The sequence below is a fragment of the Sapajus apella genome, unplaced genomic scaffold (assembly GCF_009761245.1).
Source record: "Sapajus apella isolate SASKATOON/1434 unplaced genomic scaffold, GSC_monkey_1.0 scaffold73, whole genome shotgun sequence".
Lineage (NCBI taxonomy): Eukaryota > Metazoa > Chordata > Mammalia > Primates > Cebidae > Sapajus > Sapajus apella.
Genome location: NW_022437013.1, coordinates 5,410,810 through 5,430,304, shown reverse-complemented (window position 1 = coordinate 5,430,304; position 19,495 = coordinate 5,410,810). Strand labels below are relative to the sequence as shown.

The 19,495-nt window shown below is 45.4% G+C and overlaps 1 protein-coding gene across 9 annotated transcripts in view; it reads left to right on the top strand.

Moving 5' to 3' along the window:
* The first annotated feature begins 1,073 nt into the window (after positions 1–1,073).
* The window catches only part of TMEM164 (transmembrane protein 164), a 169,117-nt gene continuing 150,695 nt past the window's right edge, over positions 1,074–19,495 (top strand). For 2 of the 9 annotated variants that reach the window (XM_032250948.1, XM_032250944.1), the window contains exons 1-2: positions 1,530–1,663; positions 1,979–2,644. In XM_032250948.1, coding sequence (XP_032106839.1) covers positions 2,255–2,644 — 390 coding nt within the window. In that variant the 5' untranslated portion in view covers positions 1,530–1,663; positions 1,979–2,254. Of the gene's footprint in view, positions 1,277–1,526; positions 1,664–1,978; positions 2,645–19,495 lie in introns of those variants that run through there. The other 7 variants (XM_032250945.1, XM_032250949.1, XM_032250946.1 and 4 more) reach the window with 7 other exon arrangements.

Here is a 19,495-nt window from a genome sequence, read left to right as displayed (position 1 = left end):
CCAAAAGTGTTTGTTTCCTAGGCAAGGTGCCTAAGTGTTTTCTGAATTTTCTTCTAACTCATCTTGAGTCTTCAATAAATATTAAATCAGCATGAGGTAGGTCCCGAGAAGGTCCTTTTCCTGTTCCACTGTCTCAAGAAAAGCATAACAGCCAATGGGTAAAAAGGAGCAGGTATGAAGAGGGGATCTTATTTCAGTCAGTTGCCTTTATCCAGGTTTTGGGCTTAGAGCTGTTCCTCCACACTCAGAGTCCTGGCTGGCCTTGTAGGTTAGGAAGCAACTGCTCTCGGGAGAGGGGAAGGGGGAAGGGGGGGCGGGAGAGAGGTCAAGGGAAGCCTCTCTTCCTCCCACTGGCCTACCATTAAAGGTTTGTTAGGAGAAAGGGAAGAAGTGGGAGAGGGAGAAGGTGTGGCAGGGGTGGTCTGTGTGGAGAGGCAGAGTGAAAATACTGGATCAGAGCAGGAGGGGGAGGAGTAGGGAAAAGAAGCCCACATTCTAGGCTCTGAAGTGGGGAGTGGGGGTGTGGCTAGAAAGGGGAGAGAAGATGCCTTTCTGGTCTTGCATGAGGCTAGCGTTTCGTGGCAGAAAGGAGGAATCGCGAAGAGGAGCCGGCTATACCGAGCACATACCCCAAAGCCAAGTTGCTCATTATTAGAAAGGCTTATTCGCTGCACAAGAAGTTGGTGCGGGCCGGCTAAGCGCCTACTATGTGTCCAGTATAGAAAGAAAGAAGTGCCCTGGAGAACTAGGTCGCGGGAGGCGGTGCCAGTCAACAGGGCTTCACCGAGGGGGCGAATTCCGTACCCGGTTGTGAAGGAGGGTGGCTGTGCACGCGTGCAGGCTCCGAGTGCAGAGGACGAGGCAGGCCAGGGAGGAGGAGGAAGGAGGCGGAGACTGAGCCGGAGGAGGGGGTAGGAGGAGGGAGAGCCGAAGCCGCGGAGGGTGGGAGGTGTGAATGGTGGACCAGTCAGGGGAGTGCCGGAGGCAGAAAAGGGAAGCAGGCGAGGAGGAGTAGTCCTGGCCGGAGGGCGTGTGGCGGGGTCCAGAGCTGAACTGGACGAGTCGGGAGGGAGGCGGTGGCGTTGGCAGCGGCGAGGGGGAGGAGAGAGAGAGAGAGGGGAAGAAGGAGGAAGCGAGCGCGGCTGCTGCAGGGGGAGGAAGACTGGGAGGAGGAGCCGTGCGCCGCGGCGGCGGCCGCCAGGGGAGCCGAGCGCTCGGCGCGGGGAGCGAGGGAGCGGAGCAGTCGCCCAAGCCAGGGCCGCGGGCCGAGCTGCCGGTGAGTAGAGCCCCGAGGGGCGCGGCTGCCAGTCTCCGGGGCCGGGCGGGAGGCGCGGGAGCCTGCGGCGCCGGGGCGGAGGGAGGGGGCCGGCTTTAGTCCAGCCCCCGGCTGGCCCGGCCTCCCGCCCTCCCTCCGGTTTCCTCCCGCCGCTGCCTGCGCGAGGGGGGCAGGTCCCGGGCGGGCCGCGGGCTAGGGGTGGTGCTGCCGGGAGGGCAGGCGTCTGGGGCCGGAGGGTGGAGCTGGGGGCTCGGGGGTGTACCCGGGGGCGGGAGGCTGGACCGGGACGGCTCTAAATTGACTGGAGGGGCCAGTCGGCGGCGAAGTTGCTAGCTGGGGGCAGAGACGGCCACGCGGTTGCAGGAGTAAGAGATCCCTCTGTGGCGAGTGCGTGAGATGAGGAGCCCGGCGTCCCAGCCATCCCCGTCGCCCTCCCCGCCTGCCCGGCCCCGCTAGCCCCTCTCCTGGCCTCCGCGTGTCCCCTAGCTCTGACCCCTTTTGCCTCCCGGTTCGCTGCCGCAGCACTGCCGGTCCCCTTGGCCCCCGCCCTGACCCTCTCGGCCTCCGGCTTCCCTGACCCCTGCTTGCTTTGCTACTGCCCGGTTCCCCTTTTCTTCCCTTGCTAGTTACCCCTCCTGCTTCCTAATTCCCGGTGCAATTGCCTCTTTGAGACCTTTTTTTTTTTCCTCTCCTTCCTTTTAGATTGGCCAACGGCTCCTTTCAACCCTGCCTCGTTGGTGGCCACTGGAGAATCGCGGGGGGCTCCCCCAGACAGCCGTGGGGACAAGTTAGAGCCAGCACTTTACCCCGGGCCTCGCGTGTAGCTTCCCCTCCCCTGCTCACAGTGCCCTGGTGTCTGGAGGGGGGTTGTGGGGGTGTGCCCGCCTTACATGGTCCACCACTCGGGCAACCCCCTGGGCTCGTGTTCCATCTCACTCTTGCTTCCTGCACTGTGGTCAAGGAGATCCACTTTGCATCATGTCCCGGTATAGCTACAAGAGTCTCCTGGACTGGCTCTATGGGGGCGTGGACCCCAGTTTTGCAGGCAATGGGGGCCCCGACTGTGCTGCCTTCCTCTCTTGGCAGCAGCGGCTGCTGGAAAGTGTGGTGGTCCTGACCCTGGCCCTGTTGGAGATCCTGGTGGCCCTGCGGCACATCCTGAGGCAGACGAAGGAGGACGGTAGGGGTAGCCCTGGCAGCCAGCCAGAGCAGGTGACCCAGCGGCCAGAGGAAGGCAAGGAGAGCCTGAGCAAGAATCTGCTCTTAGTAGCCCTGTGCCTGACCTTCGGGGTGGAGGTGGGCTTTAAGTTCGCCACCAAGACCGTCATCTACCTGCTCAACCCCTGTCACCTGGTCACCATGATGCATGTGAGTCTGTTGACTTTTTCCTGGGCAGCCTAAGTGATAAGAGTCATTTGTGTGCTCAGGACACTCCTTAGTGTACAGCACCTCACCCGGCGGGGAGTGGGACCCTTAAAATGATTTTCCAACGAGTGGCTGCCCTTGTGCCAATTTCAGGTTTGGCTTTCTTTCACCTTTGCACAATGAGTCAGCCCCACAGTGGAGATGAGGAACCTTGTGCCTGAACCTTAGGAACGACTGGCACTCATGCTGGCTGCCTCTCCCCTCCCAGCCCTACCCTACCCTGGCCATGCACAAGCAGGAAGTCCAGGCCCAGCCAGGTGCCCTTTCTGATTCACATCAGTGGACCATGGCCCAGCTCCCTTGCCTTCTGTGGTAGTTGATTTCCCAGGGGCCTGGTGACACCCTTTCCTGGAGGTGGTCACATAAACTTTCTCATCTACACTGTGGTACTTTGGGGAAATACTTTTACGAATTTCTCTTAATGACTCTTTCATTTGGGAGTTTATGCTTTTAGAGTGAGGTCTACCTTTGCAATTAGAGTCGTTGGAGCAGCACCAAGCTCCTACTAAGTGAGTTCTGAAGGAGGTCCCCAGTCTGCCTTATGAACTTTGGGCTTGTGTCACTATGGTGAGAGGGTATTTCTTTCTTTCTTTTTTTTTTTTTTTTTTTTTTGCATACCTCTCCATCTTATCACTGCCATTCTGTCTCTTGTGGTTATAGTCCGAGGGTGCCTAGGAAGCTGATTTCTTTACCTCCTCGACTTCTACCCATTAGTGGTGCTAAGGAAAACAAATGAGATTGAAAAGGCAGGTTGCCAGATACATAAAAATAATCTGGGTGAGGACCAAGAGTGAGACTGTCTGTACTCGGCCCGTGTGGATAGATGTTCTAAAGCTAGAAAACCATGGAAGAGGAGGAAGAGGAGAATGGAGGCACAGTCAGTCTTTTTTAGATTTTGGGCTATGGAAAACCCAGTGTGTTTTATTCAGGGCAGTTTTGAAACCTGTCTTTAGCACCTTTATTGCCTTTATGTTTGTAGAAGGTTATTGTTCAGAGACTAGTGACAACCTAGCTTGGGGCAGGAGGTTGACATTATTATCTCCATTTTACAGGCCTGGAGGGCTTCAGGAATGAAAAGTCATTTGCTTGTAGCCAAAAGGTGAATTGGTGCCTGGATTGGAAAGCACACCCATCCACCTTGAGGTTGCAAGCTGTCAACCCCAAAGTGAGGGTGGCAGTGGGTGGTGGGGCACTCCTGTGGAAGTCTTAGGCAGATGAGCACCACGCTGCCTACTCATGGCTTGGATACTTGCTTGCACTGTGTTCCTAGGAAGTCATTTGATTGCAGGCTCCTGGCCTCAGTTTCCCAATCTGTAAAATGTGGTGAATGACTCCGGCTCCTTCCCTTCTTGCAGACATGGTAAGGAGATCTGGATAACTTTGAAATAAAGCGGCTATTTTTGATTAGGTGGCTGTAAGCATCGGGGCTGGAGTGGGCAGCATTTTTTAAGAGAGGGCTTCTTGGGAAGTAATGCCATTCACAGGAAGTCCAGGGCTGTCCCAGCTAGACCTTCTGTGTAAATTTGAGTCAGTCCTCTTTCTTTCTTTCTTTTTTTAATGAACGGGCTTTTTGTTAATGAGAGGAAACAACGCATCTCAGCCGATGCTGTGTGAGGCTGTTGGGACAGGAGTGCTTTTTTAGGATGGCAGGTGGTGAGGGTCAAAGGGTGCTTCTTCTACAAAGTGGTCTTGAGGCCTCTGACAGCCACATACCTAGAAGGTCAACAAAGGACTAAATTCAGCCTGACTGGGGTTGCTGCTGGTGTAATGATGTCAAGCCTGGCAGGACCATGGTTTTTACAAGAAAGATTTTTAGAGGCTCTTAGAAGATTCTGGAGAACTAGTGCTGGCATTAACTCATTGTGTGACTTTGGAGAAAGTACTCTTCCTGGGCCTCAGTTTGCCTACCTGTAATATGAAGCAGAGTTGCCTTCCTGGCTCTAGACCGTCTATGTGATTCTTGTCTCTCTAAGTCATAGATGGGGATACAACAGAGAGCTATTCCGAAATGTTTTTGACCTCCTTGTGTGGAAAAAAGAAAGCTAGTTTCTTCTCTGTGGAAGTCAGGTGACCAGTCCCCATTCATTGTTTTCTCCGTGTGTCTCCCCAGTACAGTAAACTCAACTGGGCCATGCTTGGGAACACATGCAGAGGATGATGGCAGACTGTGAAACGTTGGGATGGGGGCTTAGAACACAGCCATGCTGAGGAGTTCTTGAGCCCCATCAGAATTATGCTTCTTTGTCCTTTTCCCCTAAGTCACTGCTTTGTATCATTTAAAGAGTAACCCCTGGTATACCAGGAGACCTAGCCTCTGATTAATCCAACTTTCTATACCCTCCATATGGCTTTTCCTGGGAAGCAGGAATGTATGGATTGTTACAAGTTGATGAATCCTAAAAAAAAAAAAAAAAAAAAAAAATTAACAGCAGATGGTTGGAAATAGTTTTCTGACTTGCTTGCAGAATGACCAATGATGGTATGTATACCTAGAACAACATAACACCTTTTATTTATCTAGTACTTACTGTTTATAAGGCACTTTTGTATACATTGTCATATTTCGCTTAGGCCTGGAGAAAGAGATGTTAAAATGTTTCCTGCAACAATGTATATTCCAAAGAGGAGATACTGTGTAAAAAGAAATGCTTTGACAAGTGAACTAGCTGAATTAGGCTATGTTATAGTGGCAAATTCTGTGGAATTTAGAAGTCGTAACAAAGAGAGATATTAGCTGAAGTGAAAGGGACAGCTTAGCAGAGACATGTCTGATATGTGTCTCTCAACAGGATGACTCAGTTTTGGCTTTATAGAAAGGCCTTCTTCCTCAGAGAGTCAGTGTAACTTTGTAACAAGGGAGGTATTGCTTTAGGCCAGGAAATAGATAAGTTGGAGGGAAATTGGTTAGACTCCCCATCTCTCATTTTTCAGTCTGCAAAATACTCATTCCCAAGACCTTGTTACACAGGCTCTCGTCATAGCCATGCTGCCTTTGGGTGACTGCCAACTTTAGTAGCATAAGGAGGAGCAGTACTTGTGTCCAAGTTCTGTTATTGATTAATATTCATCCTGTCAGGTTTCTTTTTGGCCTTGTCAGATTTCTTAAATGTGTCCTGGGACTGGAGACTGATACAGGCATGTATGGTTGACGTAGCGCCATCTCACAGCTAAACCTCTAGCCAGACATGTTTGAGTGTTCTCAATATCAGCAAGCACCAAGGTTAGCACATGGTTGCTAAACACCTTGCTAAATATCAGTGGTGTCTATCAATTATACCAATAAATATTTCTTCAAGCATGGCTAGTCCCATTTTGCTTACAATTTTGGCAGGTATGTGTGGCAGGGAGTGAATTTATGGAGTGATTATTCTGTTTACCAAAAATCACCCAGTAAGTTAGTGGCACAGGTGGCTTTAGAACTGAGCTGCCACAGTGGGAATCTGGGCTTAGCAGGAAGAGATTCTCATAGTTATTTAAGTCTTTAAAATCTACAGTTTCTCAGCAGAAGGGTTAAAATGCTAGATAGTGTGACTGTTGTAAAGACTGGTGGTCTTTATTTAGTGGCCCTTTACCCTCCTTGAGTCCAGTTATGTTGCCTTTGTGTTAGAAACTTAAGAAAAGTATCCTATTTGGGATGTCTTGTTTAATAGTTCAATTCTTGGGCACAGAACTTAGTGGGGTGCAGCATATGCCGTTTAACCCTTGATGTCCGTGTACATAAGGTAGGCTGTATCCTGGCTGGGCATTTGGCAAATAATAATTGGTGCTGTTGACCCCTTAGTCCCAAGCTGTTGGTTTTTAGTGAGTAACTGAATCCCATCCTTTTTTAGAGCTTCTGTAGCTATTTGATTTTTTGTCTTCTTTACAATATATTAGAAATCTAACTTCAACCAAATATGGCTTATCTGCTTTTGGTTCACTGTATGATTTTTCGTACCTGCTCCCTCCTTGCCAAAAGTATAGAATGACACACACTCAAAAAGTCCTGAGCTTCTGGTGAAACCCTTTGCAACTCACTGAATACACACTGTTGCATTCCAGTTGTTATGTGATGGATATGTTTTAGAGAAAACCTGATGGATTTGAGAAACTTGGCTTTCTGTTTTCCCCCTTGACTTCAGACCAGACACACCTCCTCATTCTCCATCTGTTGTCTGGAGCACTGATTACTGTTCCTGCTTGGGACTGACGTTGGTGGGTAATGGGTACAATAAAGGATCCAGCCATCTGCTGACAGCTTATCAGATGAACTGAGTCCTGTGTCATCAGTCCAGGGGGACACAGGCAATGATGTTTATATGGGCCTCACCAGTGAAGCATGACATTCCTTTTTAGTTTATTTTATTTCTCCCCCCAAGGAAATTTGCAGAGAATTTTTCCATCTTTCATTGTTACAGTCTTCGGGGGCGTCCATATAAAGAGAGGTGCTGCGGATCAGTGAATTAAACAACCCACAGACAGCCCCGGATTTAAAATTATGATGCTAGTTTTGCTCATGGCTTGCTACAGGAACCTCAGCAAACTATTTAACCTTTTCCTATCTCAGTCTTCTCCATGAAATGGACCACGTGGAAATGAAGCATTTGAATTCTCTGAATAACTGTGTGGTCACTTAAACTGAGAAGCTAGGCAAAACAGGTCAAAGATGACAGATGACCAATAGACTTTTAACTTCAGACTCAGAAACTGACACAGCTCAAATCCTTTTACCTTTCTTGATAGCTTCTAGAAGGCATTCCTCTAATCATTTTTGATACTTTTCTCTGGATCCTTGCCTGTGTCTGGATACCCTTCTGATGCATGGCGTATAAAACTGGACACTAACTCTTACCAGAGGTCCAGCCCACATGAAGCAGAGAAGAAAGATTTTCTTTCCCAGTCTTTTCATGCCTTGTACCTGTTAACACAACTCAGCTTGCTTTTAAATAACAGTATGTTGCTGGCTGTTATTCAGTGGATGGTCCCCAAGCTCTCAGGATTTTTATCCCTTTGCCATAGATGTGCTGCCTTCTTCTCAGTCTTTGTGAGACTTGTTTTAGTTTCCTCCCCTCGCTAAATGCTCCCCTGAAGATTCTCCTCTATGAAACCTTTCCAGATAAGCCTGACCTGACTCTAGTTATTCCAGTAACACATTTCGTCCTCCTTTCCCAGCCATATGAATACTTATCAGAATATTGGGCTCTTTAATGAACTCTTTAATGAATACCTTTGTGTGCATGTAGGTAATCTTGCATTTGGCCAGATCACTTTTTTTTTTTTTTGTATGTTTCTTTACACCATTAGTGGGAACACTTTTTTAAACTAAAGGAATAAAGGGTTTTTCCTTTGTAACTCCTTCCGGAGCTGAATATAATACTGTACATGGACATTAATATGTACCTGGATAATGGTGACTGACTGATTGATGGAACTGACTTTTTGCTTTCCTTTTTTCTTTCTCTACTATGTTCTCATTAAAAGAATCTTCCTGCCTGTTTTTTGAAATAGCCACAGGTGTGAGGCAATCTCAGGCCCTGCTCACGCATCTTTTTGTAGAATTTCCATCACAAAAGAGCTGGTTATTAGAATCTCTGTCCAATCTTGGCCTGAAGTGTCTGCTTTTCTGCCAATCAGGAAATTACGCTGTTGGATCTTGATCTTAATCTCTTGAACATGCCAACTTTCTTGCTTCTTAATACCATATCAATAAAAAAATGTTATTAAGTCAGAGACTCGCTTTTACTTTTTCTCCCCTCTTGTATTTTTCAGTGGCCAGCTCATTGTTATCATGCCTTATTGAAACGAAGAGCCAGGCTTCTCTGCTTCTCCCAGTCTTTCACATATTTTGGTATATTGAGAATATCTTGTCTCAGGTGCTCTGCTCCTGCCAGTAACTAGCTGAGTGGACATGAAGAGACTATGGATGTTTAGAGCCATGATTGCCAAACTTTATTTGTAGAGGAGTCTCTTGGAAGCTTGTTATAATGCAGATACCTTGTTCTCTACACCGTGATTCTGAGCAGGTCTAGGATAAGGATGGAAATCTGCATTTATACTAGCACTTGGGTGATTCTAATGCTGGTCATCCTTGGACCCCACTTTTAGAGACATTATCTAGTGGCTAAAGTAATTAGGTAGGAAGTTGGTTCAAGTGCCTATCCTAACTGAGCATGAGTCTGGGTGATCTGTGGGCAAGGCTTTAAGTCTTCTGGCACCACCTCAGTAACTGTTAAATACTGTGATTCTGATTAGAAGTTGAGGGTCCCAAGTTATTGTGAAGGGGGTTTTAAGGTAGCTATACAGTTCCAGTGGCTTGTTTGGTGACTGTTAGTTATGTCAATGGAGTATTTCAGCCAGGCCACCTTTATTACCTTCCAGAGGTATATTCCATATCCTTCCAGTCCTTTTATATTCCCCCTTTCCAGTCTCTAAGATCTGCAGGGACTCACAAGAGGGAATGCTGACACATGGTTGTTGCATGCTAACTCTATTTGCAAGACTCTTGTTTTAAATGTTTGTGGGAGTTTATTCTTTCTTACATTCACTCAGCAGATATTTATCAAATGCCTATTTTGTGCCAAACATTGGTGCCAGGCATTGGTCAAAGAGAAATAAGAAGCAGTCATTGCTGACGTACCTTCAAAAGCAAAGCCAAAAAAAGAAAAAACAAAGTAGCCTTTGCCCTCATTTTGCTCACAGTTTTGATGAGATGGACAAGGAAATAGATCATGTATAGTAACAGATTTGAACAAAGCATAGAGGACAGGGGTCTTTTTTTTTTCCAAATGCAATTAAGGGAAACTTCCTAGAAGAGGTGACATTTGAGCTGGCTCATGTTAGCTCCATGAGAGCAAGGACCCTTGGTTTTTGTTCTCTTAGTGCCTGGAACAGGGACTGGCTCCAGTAGGTGCTCAATAAATGTGTTTGAATGAGCAGGAGTTCAATTGGGTGACAGAGAAAAAAAAGATTTCTAGGCATAAGAAACAATAAGTGCAAAGGCTATATGCTGTCTCCCCATTTCTCCCCCACTTACCCCAGTGTTCAAGTGGACAGGAAGAAACTATGGATGTGGAGAGCAGTGATTGTCAAACTTTATTTTTGAAATAATCCATTGGAAGCTTGTTATAATGTAGATGTCTATCTCTCTACACAGCAATTCTGAGCATGTCTAGGATGAGGATGGGAATCTGCATTTATAACAAATTCCCAGATGATTCTAATGCCTGTGAGCCTTAGATGTTACTTTGAGAGATCCCAACATAAGTTCACAAAGTTGCTTCTCCCTTCACAGAAAAGTGTCTCAACTGTAACCTGGAATTATTTGCCTGTTATCATCAGGGGTAGATGTCTTACTTCTCCCTTGGCCAACTAAGTGAAACTCTAGGAATGCTCTGTCATTTCTGAGCTGTTAAGTGAACTGTAGATGCCCTGGAATCCTTCATAGGGGATGACATAGAAAATTGTGTTCTCTGTGCTGTCTCAAGGAGGGCCCACACTGTTAAGGACAGAGGCACAGAACATTGGGGGTAAGGGAGCAGACATTAAATGTGAGAAATGGGAAGATAGCAGATATCCCACCTGTAACTAGTAGAGGATTTTTAGTGGGTCCTGAATGGTTGCTGCTGTAAAGTCCAGCAGCACTGATGAAATGTGGTGCTGGCTTGCTTGCTTGCCTGCTTTCCTTCCTTCCTTCCCTCCTTCCTTCCTTCCCTCCTTCCTTCCTTCCCTCCTTCCTTCCTTCCTTCCTTCCTTCCTTCCCCCCTCCTTCCTTCCTTCCTTCCCTCCCTCCCTCCTTCCCTCCCTCTTTTCTTTTCTTTTCTTTTCTTTTCTTGAGACAGAGTCTCACTCTATCACCAGGCTGGAGTGCAGTGGCACGATCCTGGCTCACTGCAACTTCCATTTTCCAGTTTCAAGCAATTCTCCTGCCTCAGCCTCCTGAGTAGCTGGGACTACGGGCACGCACCACCATGCCCGATGAAATTTTTGTGCTTTTAGTAAAGACGGTGTTTCACCATGTTGGCCAGGATGGTCTCGATTACTTGAACTCATGATCTGCCTGCCTCGGCCTCCCAAAGTACTGGGATTACAGGCGTGAGGCACCGTGCCCGGCTTATGGTGCCATCTTTCTACCTTTCTTTTTTGTGTCTCTTCTTCCCTGTTTTCATGTCTCACCACCTGACCCACACCATCCAAGCTTGCCTTCTTCTAGAGTACTCCAAGCTCCAAAACAATCCTTTCTCTAATTCAAAATGCCCATCCCATCAGAGGAGATGATAGCCATGAGGGGATTCGAAAGAAAGCAGTTTTATTTCAGAGTTTCATACTGAAGTATGAGTGGACAGACTCCACTTGGCATAAGGGAGAGGATGTGTTTTTAAAAAGGGCCTTTTTACCCTAATGTAATATTTAATTGGTAGACTGTGTCTAGTGTTTTTAAGCAGGTGTCCTTTCCTGTGTTCCTTCCTCAGGCTTTGGCCTCTTCTCTCCCCCTTATGTCCTTGATCAGAAGAACTGAAATTGTCAGTGCCTTTCCACCCTACTTGCTGACTCTTAGGGTTTCGTATTAACGTAAATCTCCCTCCACAGTACTTTGATGCAGTAGTTAATCTGAAGGCCTGGGGAGAAACCCTCTTCTGGGCACCAGTCAGTCCTCTGTGTTTACTTGGTTCTTTCCTGGCTACACAGGGTAGCGCTGCACATCTGTCAGTTCATGGGCATCAAGGCGCTTGGATTTGTTGCCAGCATAGGATCCTAAAGAAGAGGGTTTGGGGGAATCCCTTGATTGCTTTTGGTTCCTGTCTAGTAGCTGCTGGAGGAAATGGCACAAGGAAGAAGGATAATGTGAGTTTTGTTCTGAGCCGGGTGATGTTGAGGGAAGGGAATGGATTACAAGGAGCCAGGAGGTCAGAGAGGATTAGCCTGTGTGGCAGAAACACTGCAAGCTCTGCCCTGGGCCATGCGTTTAGGTGGGTAGGAGAGGGAGGAGTGAGATCATCTGGAGAGGAAAGGAAGCATGGTACCATCCTAATTCTAGCTCAGTGCCTTCAGTCTCCCCATCTCCATCACATGCCAGTGGTGGTATAAAGTCAGGGTGTATTTTGCCTGTGAATTGAATTGTCTTTGCCAATCGACCAGCTATGTTTGCAGAAAGTCTCTGACTGACTGTGCTCTGGCTATTGCTAGCAAAGAGACATTTCATTCAGGTGCTGATTAAATAAGGTGCAGAGCCAGATTGCACATTAAGGCCCTTAACTATGGCTCTGGGAGTCCTGGGTAAACACTTATTAGATGTTCTGGGAAGAGCACAAAAAGGCTGATAGGTGTTCTCTTCAGAAATCAGGTTGAAGGAAAATGAGGGTTAAGAGAGACTTCTATAAAGAGTTTCGATCTTCTTTTCCTGCATTAATCAGATTTGAGTGGGTGGTATGTACACATCAGGGCTAGATAAGTTTCGTCATTGGAATTTACTTGCCAAATTCTAGCTGGGACGTTGTAGGTTTGGATTGGGACATAGCAGGGTTCCTGACTTAAGTAGGACAGTAGAAATGCTTCATTCTCCTAATGCATGTTCAGCTTAGTAGATAGATTCGTTGGACCATATTTCCGGGTTTGGGTTTGAGCTCTATCACCACGTGACCTTAGGCAAGTTACTTAGCTGCATCTGTAAAATGGGAGTAATAACAGGGTTGTTGTGAGGGTTAAATGAATAATTTAAATCAAGTATTTAGAAGAATTTCTGGCTTATTGTGTGCACTAAAGAAATGTTAGCAGTTATCAATAGAGTAATAATATTACTTAACATTTTGAAATCACAGTGATGTACTGGGATAGATTACAGTCTCTAGGGTGGTAAAAGCCTGGATTCAAATTCTACCACTAGCTCTGTAACCCTGGGCAAATTACTTAACCTCTCTGAGCCTGTTTTCCCATATTCATCAAATGGTATGATCAAACTTGAATATACCAGAGTTGTTGTGAGGATTAAGTGAGAAAAATGAGAAAATACTAATAAAGCACTTAGGATAGTATCTGGCACATAGGAAACATTCAATACATTTAAGTGATGATGATGATGATGATGACGATGATGATGTTGGTGACCAACATGACGAGGGTGATGATGACAGTCATCATCATTCTTACTATGGCTGCTGCTTTGAGCTTGGGTTTCTATTGTTGCAGTAAGATGGTAGGGATTTGATACAGGAAAGTTTTTCCATGAAAATCTTCCCTGGCATCGTCATTTCATGCAGTGGGCAAAGGTATTGGTTTCATGAAGTTAGCACCCATGTAATAATTTCTGTGGGACAGGGTTGCTTTGCAGTTTGAGGCCTAAGGACATGTTTATGGGTAATGTGAAGATATTTTAAATTATCCAGTCCTTTCTGGGTGACTGGGTGATTCTGTTTAAAATAGGCAATTCTTCTTACATCTCATTGTTAGGAAACTTACCTTTCCAGGGACCTATTGGCTTAATTATTATTGCTGTTTATTAATGGGCTGGCTCTATGGTGCAAAGTATCTTGAGATTGGTAGTCTAGGAAACCAGTGAGTTTGTGACAGAAGTATGAAAGGAGTGGGTTTGGGGCAATGGGGTAGACATAGATTGGTGAATGGGTTTTTGTTTGTTTTTTTACTTTTTCATTTATTTCTTTTGATTAAGGGGAGTGTAACTTTTTCCAGTGCCACCTATTACCAGTTTGGTAACAGTTGGAGGAGAAAGGGCAGACCCCAGAGCTCCTGGGCAAAAGGCAGGTTTCAGATGGAGCAGTATCTTAGCTGAAGGAGAAGCATGGTATAACGGAACCTGTGTTGCTTTCAGGAGAAGACCTCACTGTGCCTTGGCTTTTCGCATCAGCAAATGGACAGAAGAAAACCAATTTTTCCTATATCTCTGGGATATGGTAATCCTCTCTCCTTAAAACCAGCTCTACTCCTTTTCAAGACTTTGCTCTGGGGCCTCATTTTCAAGACTGTGCTCTGGGACCTAAGCCACCAGTCAGTAGAGAAGACCCCCTTTAAGTGCAGCCTTCTGGAGCCTAGACCTTGGTCATGTGATTTCAAGCCTGGGGGTATAGGGGGAGGTGCTGTATCCTGCCAGGGCCATTGGAAGGCCTCTGGGCATATTCCCAAGCATTGTGGGTACAAAGGCTGTTTCTTAGTCTTGGAGTGGGAGAATTGAGGAGGCTAAGGTTATGTTTTCTATAATCTGGTTCCCTGGAAGAAGAGCTGGTTTAGAGGGCATTTCTAAACAAACAGTAACTCAAAAAAACAGCAGCCCTTGGAAATTAGCTATGGAAGTTCCCCCATTCTAAACCTAGTTAAGATTGTAACAAAGGGTCCTCTTCATATCAGCACTTGTTCATTGTTGGTTTGCATTTGTTAAGAGTTTCCTTTTTTAAGTTCCAGGTACTTGAGTGTGTGTGTGTGTGTGTGCATGCCCCAGTCACTTTATTCCCTGCGCCCTGCAGGAATGCTGCTCCGGGTCATGTGCACAAGTGCCTCATTATCAGCAACACTTTCATACTTGGTCCCTTGGGTAGCCGCCACTGCTGGCTGCTGCTTCACGTGGGTATTTCTCCCTATTTCCTGGACCCCCAGCCCCACAGAGAGCGTTGGCACCCTGAGGAAAGGGGCCGCCTCTACATTTGGATCTCCCTTTTGCTGCTTGGCAGCTGATTTTACTCTGCTTTCAAGTTCACCTCTTCTCAGAACAGCCCCGCAAGCTAGCACCAAGCCAAGGTCATGTTCCCTTACTTGCATGTGGGGTTTCTGGCTAGTTAGCCAAGAGAACTGATTGACCCTCAGCCCTGTGGAGAATTTCAGGGTAGTATTGTCTTGGTCATCGGAGTCAGGGGTGGCCTTTAGGCAAAGGCTGCATTAGCTTTGTGGAGAAGAATGTGAAGCCCGCCGTGTCACAGGGTCTCCTGACGGGCTGGGTAGTGTTTGGCCATATCTCACAGCCAGTGCTGTGTTTGCTCAGATGGACGCACATGGAAACCAGGCTAGGATCATCTTCCCAAATGTCTTACTCCCTGCTTTGGGTCTGTCCTGAAAAACAATTTGCAAAGTACATTGTGGTCTGCACCTGTTGTTTTTTCATCCCCCTTTTCCACAGTCAGTTTGCAGTGAATGGAGGATTAATCTTGGCTCTTGGCACTTGTATTTTCTGTTTCCTTTCTTTCATTGGGGTTGGGTTCTCACTTTTCAGTAATAACTGTCCATGGACATTAAGGACAGCTGGTGCCCCTGCTCATTTAGGGTCTCCCTTAGGCCTTTTAAACAGTGGAAATGTGTAACAGGGTCAGATGGGCAAAAAGTGGAATTTAGGAGAAAGCTCACTACAATTTCTGTAACATTTTTGAGTACACGTTAATTATGCTTTAAGCATGGTACCAACTCTACTACCTGTATAATACCTCATTTTCAGCTTTCCATAATGTTTTTTGTTTTATGTAATTTTTTTTTTTTTTTTTATGAGACAGGGTCTTGCTGTCACTCAGGCTGGAGTGCAGTGTTGTGAATATGGCTCACTGCAGACTTGAACCCTTGGGCTCAAACGATCCTCTTGCCTCAGCCTCCCAAGTAGCTGGAACCACAGGCACACCCATCACCATGCCCAACTAATGTTTTTATTTTTTGTAGAGATGGAGTCTTGCCGTGTTGCCCAGGCTGGTCTTAAACTCTTGGGCTCAAGCGATTCTCCAGCATCAGCCTCCCAAAGTACTGGGATTATAGGAGTGAGCCACCACAGCTGGCCTGTTTTATCTAATTCTTCTTTTCTTTGCTTCTAGCTTATTTCCCTTTTGGTGGGCTATAGGCACAAGATGTTCTAGCAGTACTTTCTCAGGTTGTTAAAATGGCAGAGTGATACCAAGTCGGAGCTGAAAGAAACCTCTGAGATCAACTAACTTGTCTCTCCTTCATCCCTTGTTTTCCAGATGAGCAAACTGAGACCCAGAGAGGTCAAGTGATTTGCCCAAAGTCACACAGCTAAATAGAAGCAGAGCTGGTTCTCTGGACTCCCAGTTCAATATCTCTCTATAATACCACACATGGCCTCCTTCTATCCCTAACCTTCCAGCGTAAAAGGAACTGGACTTTTGTTCTTGCCCAGTATTAGAGAAATGTAAATCTTGTGTTATTTGAGCATCATTGTTCATTGTCTTCTTGAAAGTGAGGATCTCCTGGCTGCAGGCCACCTCTTTACCTGGCTTATATTTTTTTCAATTTACCTCCCTGCCCTTGCTCCCTGTCTTCCACAGAGGAGCCTGGCCCTGGTGTCACCATTACTTGCCGCTTGCCCTGGGCAGGCAGTCCACAGAGATGTGTGTGCTCAATGAGCCTGCATGTAGAGCCAGTATGGGTTCCTTCCAGATATTGGTGGTTTGGAAATGGGACCCACTCAGCTGTGGATATAACTGAGGCCATCATTTCCTGCCTCCAAATAAAGGCCTCAGTCTGATCCTAGTAAACAGTTGTATGAGGCTCCAGGGCAAAAGATCAAATTTAGAACCTTAAACTAGCAGAGGTGACAAAAGCCAAAGAAGAAAAATGTCAGAATAATGTCAGCCTAGTAGAAGTCAATTCATCTTGGTAAATGATGTCGAGTAATGGAGTGCTGGATTAAGTGTTAGCCAGACCTGAGTCCTGGTGGTAGGTTCATAACTAATTTAATGACAAAACTGAGTAATTTTGGCCATTCAGGTAGCATCTCTGTGCCTCAGTCTTCTGATATAATAAGAAATAGAGTGTGGTAGTTAAAATACATGCTCTGGAGCCAGACTAGTCAAGTTCAAATCCCAGTTCTGCTGCTTTCTAGCTGTGCAGCTCTGGGAACGTTAACTGACATATCTAGGCCTGGTTTGTTTGTTTGTTTATTGAGGTCTTCCAAGTTCATTATTTTTGTTTGTTGCTAGACCAGTGTACCTAAAGCCTCTGGGCCTGCTTTTTTAATCTGCAAAATGGGGATTAATAGTAGTATTTACTTTATGGGGTTCTTGTAAGAATTAAATGCATGACTACACGTGAAGTATAGAATAGTGGTGCCTAGCAAGTATTTAGTAAATATGAGTATGGCTGTTACTATCTGTAAGACAGAGATGATCTTTGCCCTTCTTATCTTATAGGGTAAACATGAAAATCAAGTGAAATAAGATATTTCACTTGAATGTGCTGTGAATATAAAAAAAATTTGTCATCAAAATGAGAACAATCATCGTCTTGAGAGCAGGAACATTTAAAGGTTTCTTAGCCCACTGGTTCTAGGATCAGATATTGATGGTTATTTCCTTGGTCATTTGGCAAAAGGGAGAAAGGTAAGTTTATATGTAGGATTATATAGATGCTGGTGCCATCAAGCAATGTAGATCCTGCTTTTTCTTTCCCAGTGTACTCAAGAGGGCTTGAAAGCCATGCATCCTAAGTAAAGTGGTTAGGGGATTTGGAATGAAAAGGAAGGACTGCTATGATACTCTTCCTTCAGTGCTCTTAGTTAACAGCATCACAATCCATTCAGTGACCCAAGTTAAGTCCCTAGACACCTTGATACATCTCAGTTCCCCCTTTTTCCTTCTTTTCATCATCATAGTCTCAGTCATCTTGATTCTGTCTTTTATGATCTCTTCCATCTGTCTCTTCCTTTTATTCTTTGATTCCCCTGCCCTGGTTCATCTTGTTGTTTATCGTTGTCATCATCATCCTGGCTTGTTAGAGCAGCCTTGTGATTGATCTTCTCTCCTCTACCCTTTACACTCTATCCATTACACTACCCTGTCCTTTACTGCCAGAATGATACATGTTGGATCATGCCATTCCCTTCCTCCAAAACCTCCGTTAACTCCTTATTGCCTTCATCAGGGATGGTAAACCTATAGATGCATACACTTTATATTGTCCCTGGCCGACTGTGCTAATTAATCATAGGCATGCTTTCCCAGGGAGTCTCCATGTAGGTTTAAAATCTTTTTAGCATAGCATTCTAGGTAGCCACTTATCAGTCAGTTGGAGTTGGTATTAATATATAGACTAGGGATGGCACATAGATAAACCATGTAGAGAAAGCCTAATCTCCTTATGATAGGATTCAGGATCTTCTATGATTTTGGTCCCAACCTTTCTTTTCAGCCTTGTCATTTAGTGTATTCTTCCTTATGTTCTCTGATTCAGCCACCAGTACCATGCCCTTCCATTCTTCTCTGAGTTGATACTTTGTTTATGCTGCACTGCTAGATAGAAATATTCTTTCTTTTCTCTTCCTGTTGAGATGCTAGTTATCATTCAAGGCTCAGCCCAAACAGCTTCCCTCTTATGAAGCTGTCTTCAAGCCTCTAAGCCAGATTTAGTCTCTCTTGTCTATTTTAGCATGTTATTCTGCCTTGTATTATGTAATTGTTTGTGCATCTTCCCTTCTCCTTAGATTGTATGTTCCCCAAATGTAAGGTCTTTGTTTTTATTAATTGTTGTATCCCTCACAGCTTTTGGTACATTCTAGACTCTTAATTAAAAAAAAAATTAAGTCTAGTCTAATCCCTTTGTTTTACAGATGAGGAAACTGTGGCTTAGAGGAAAAGGTTATTAGTTCATTTTGGGATTTGTTGAGTTTCAGATGTTTCACATGTTGAGGATGGATTGTGCAGCAGCCTATTGAGATGTGGTGAAGGCTAAAAATGTTGATTTAGGAGGTATTTATTGGCTTAGAGAAGGAAGATAAAGGAGAAGAAGAGGAGAGCATCATGCAAGCAAGGGAAGAAAAAGAAGAAAAGTATCCTGGGGAATGTCTACTTTGGGAACAGAAAGAAGACTCAGTGATGGAGCGGCCATCCAGGAAATGGAATGAAATCCAGGAGACGGACAAGTTTCAGAAGGCAAGAGCTGGTCCTCTATGTCATGTGATGCACAGGGTGAGGTCAAGGAGAATCTGAGAGAAGGTAATTAGAATTGGTGATTACAGGCTGCCCCTGTGGCCAGTCACCCCACCCACTTTAAAATATTTACCCTACAAATGTTAACATGTGAAGAAGAGTTGCATGCCAGGATGTTTATGGCATCAGCGCTGGCGGATACAGAACATTGGGAAACAACCCATTAACAGCAGAATGGTAAATCTGGCCAATGAATAGTATAGTTTTTTTTAAAAGGCTAATGTCAGAATTCACTTTCAAAGTTGTTCACAATATATTGTTAAAATACAAAAATGTTGCAGAGCCATATGTGTAAGAGGAACCCATTTTTCTTAAAAAAAAAAAAAAAAAAAAAAAAAAAGCCCAACCAGCCCCTTTATATGTGTATGTTTATGAGAACATTGTAAAACTCTGGAAGAATGTATATTAAATAGCACTGAGTGATTAGGGAAAGATGGGGACTCTCACTTTTTAATAACCACATTTCTGTATTATTTGAATTTGGTATAAGTATAGATTTCTTTAGTAATTAAGAGAAATATTTATTTAAATAAAGAAAGGATGATTGGCAGCCTGTGAGAATAGTTTTACTAAAAAAGATTCAATGGACAAAGGAAGCCAACTCACAGGAGAACACTTGGCAACTGAAAAAATGTCATGTGTTTTGGAGGCTGTGCCACAGGTGCCTTGCTGTCTGTGTGGCTGGTGGGGGTGAGGCAGGGGGCATGGAGAGATTACTGCTGGAACGAGGCAGTTACCCCGTTGCCAGGAAGTTCAGCAGAAAGGGAGGGGATAAGTAGAGGAGTAGCTAAGTGGCCAAGAGGCAGGCAGAGGCTGATTAAGAAGGAATTAAAAAAGCAAATCTGTGTGTGTGTGTGTGTGTGTGTGTGTGTGTGTGTGTGTGTGTGTGTGT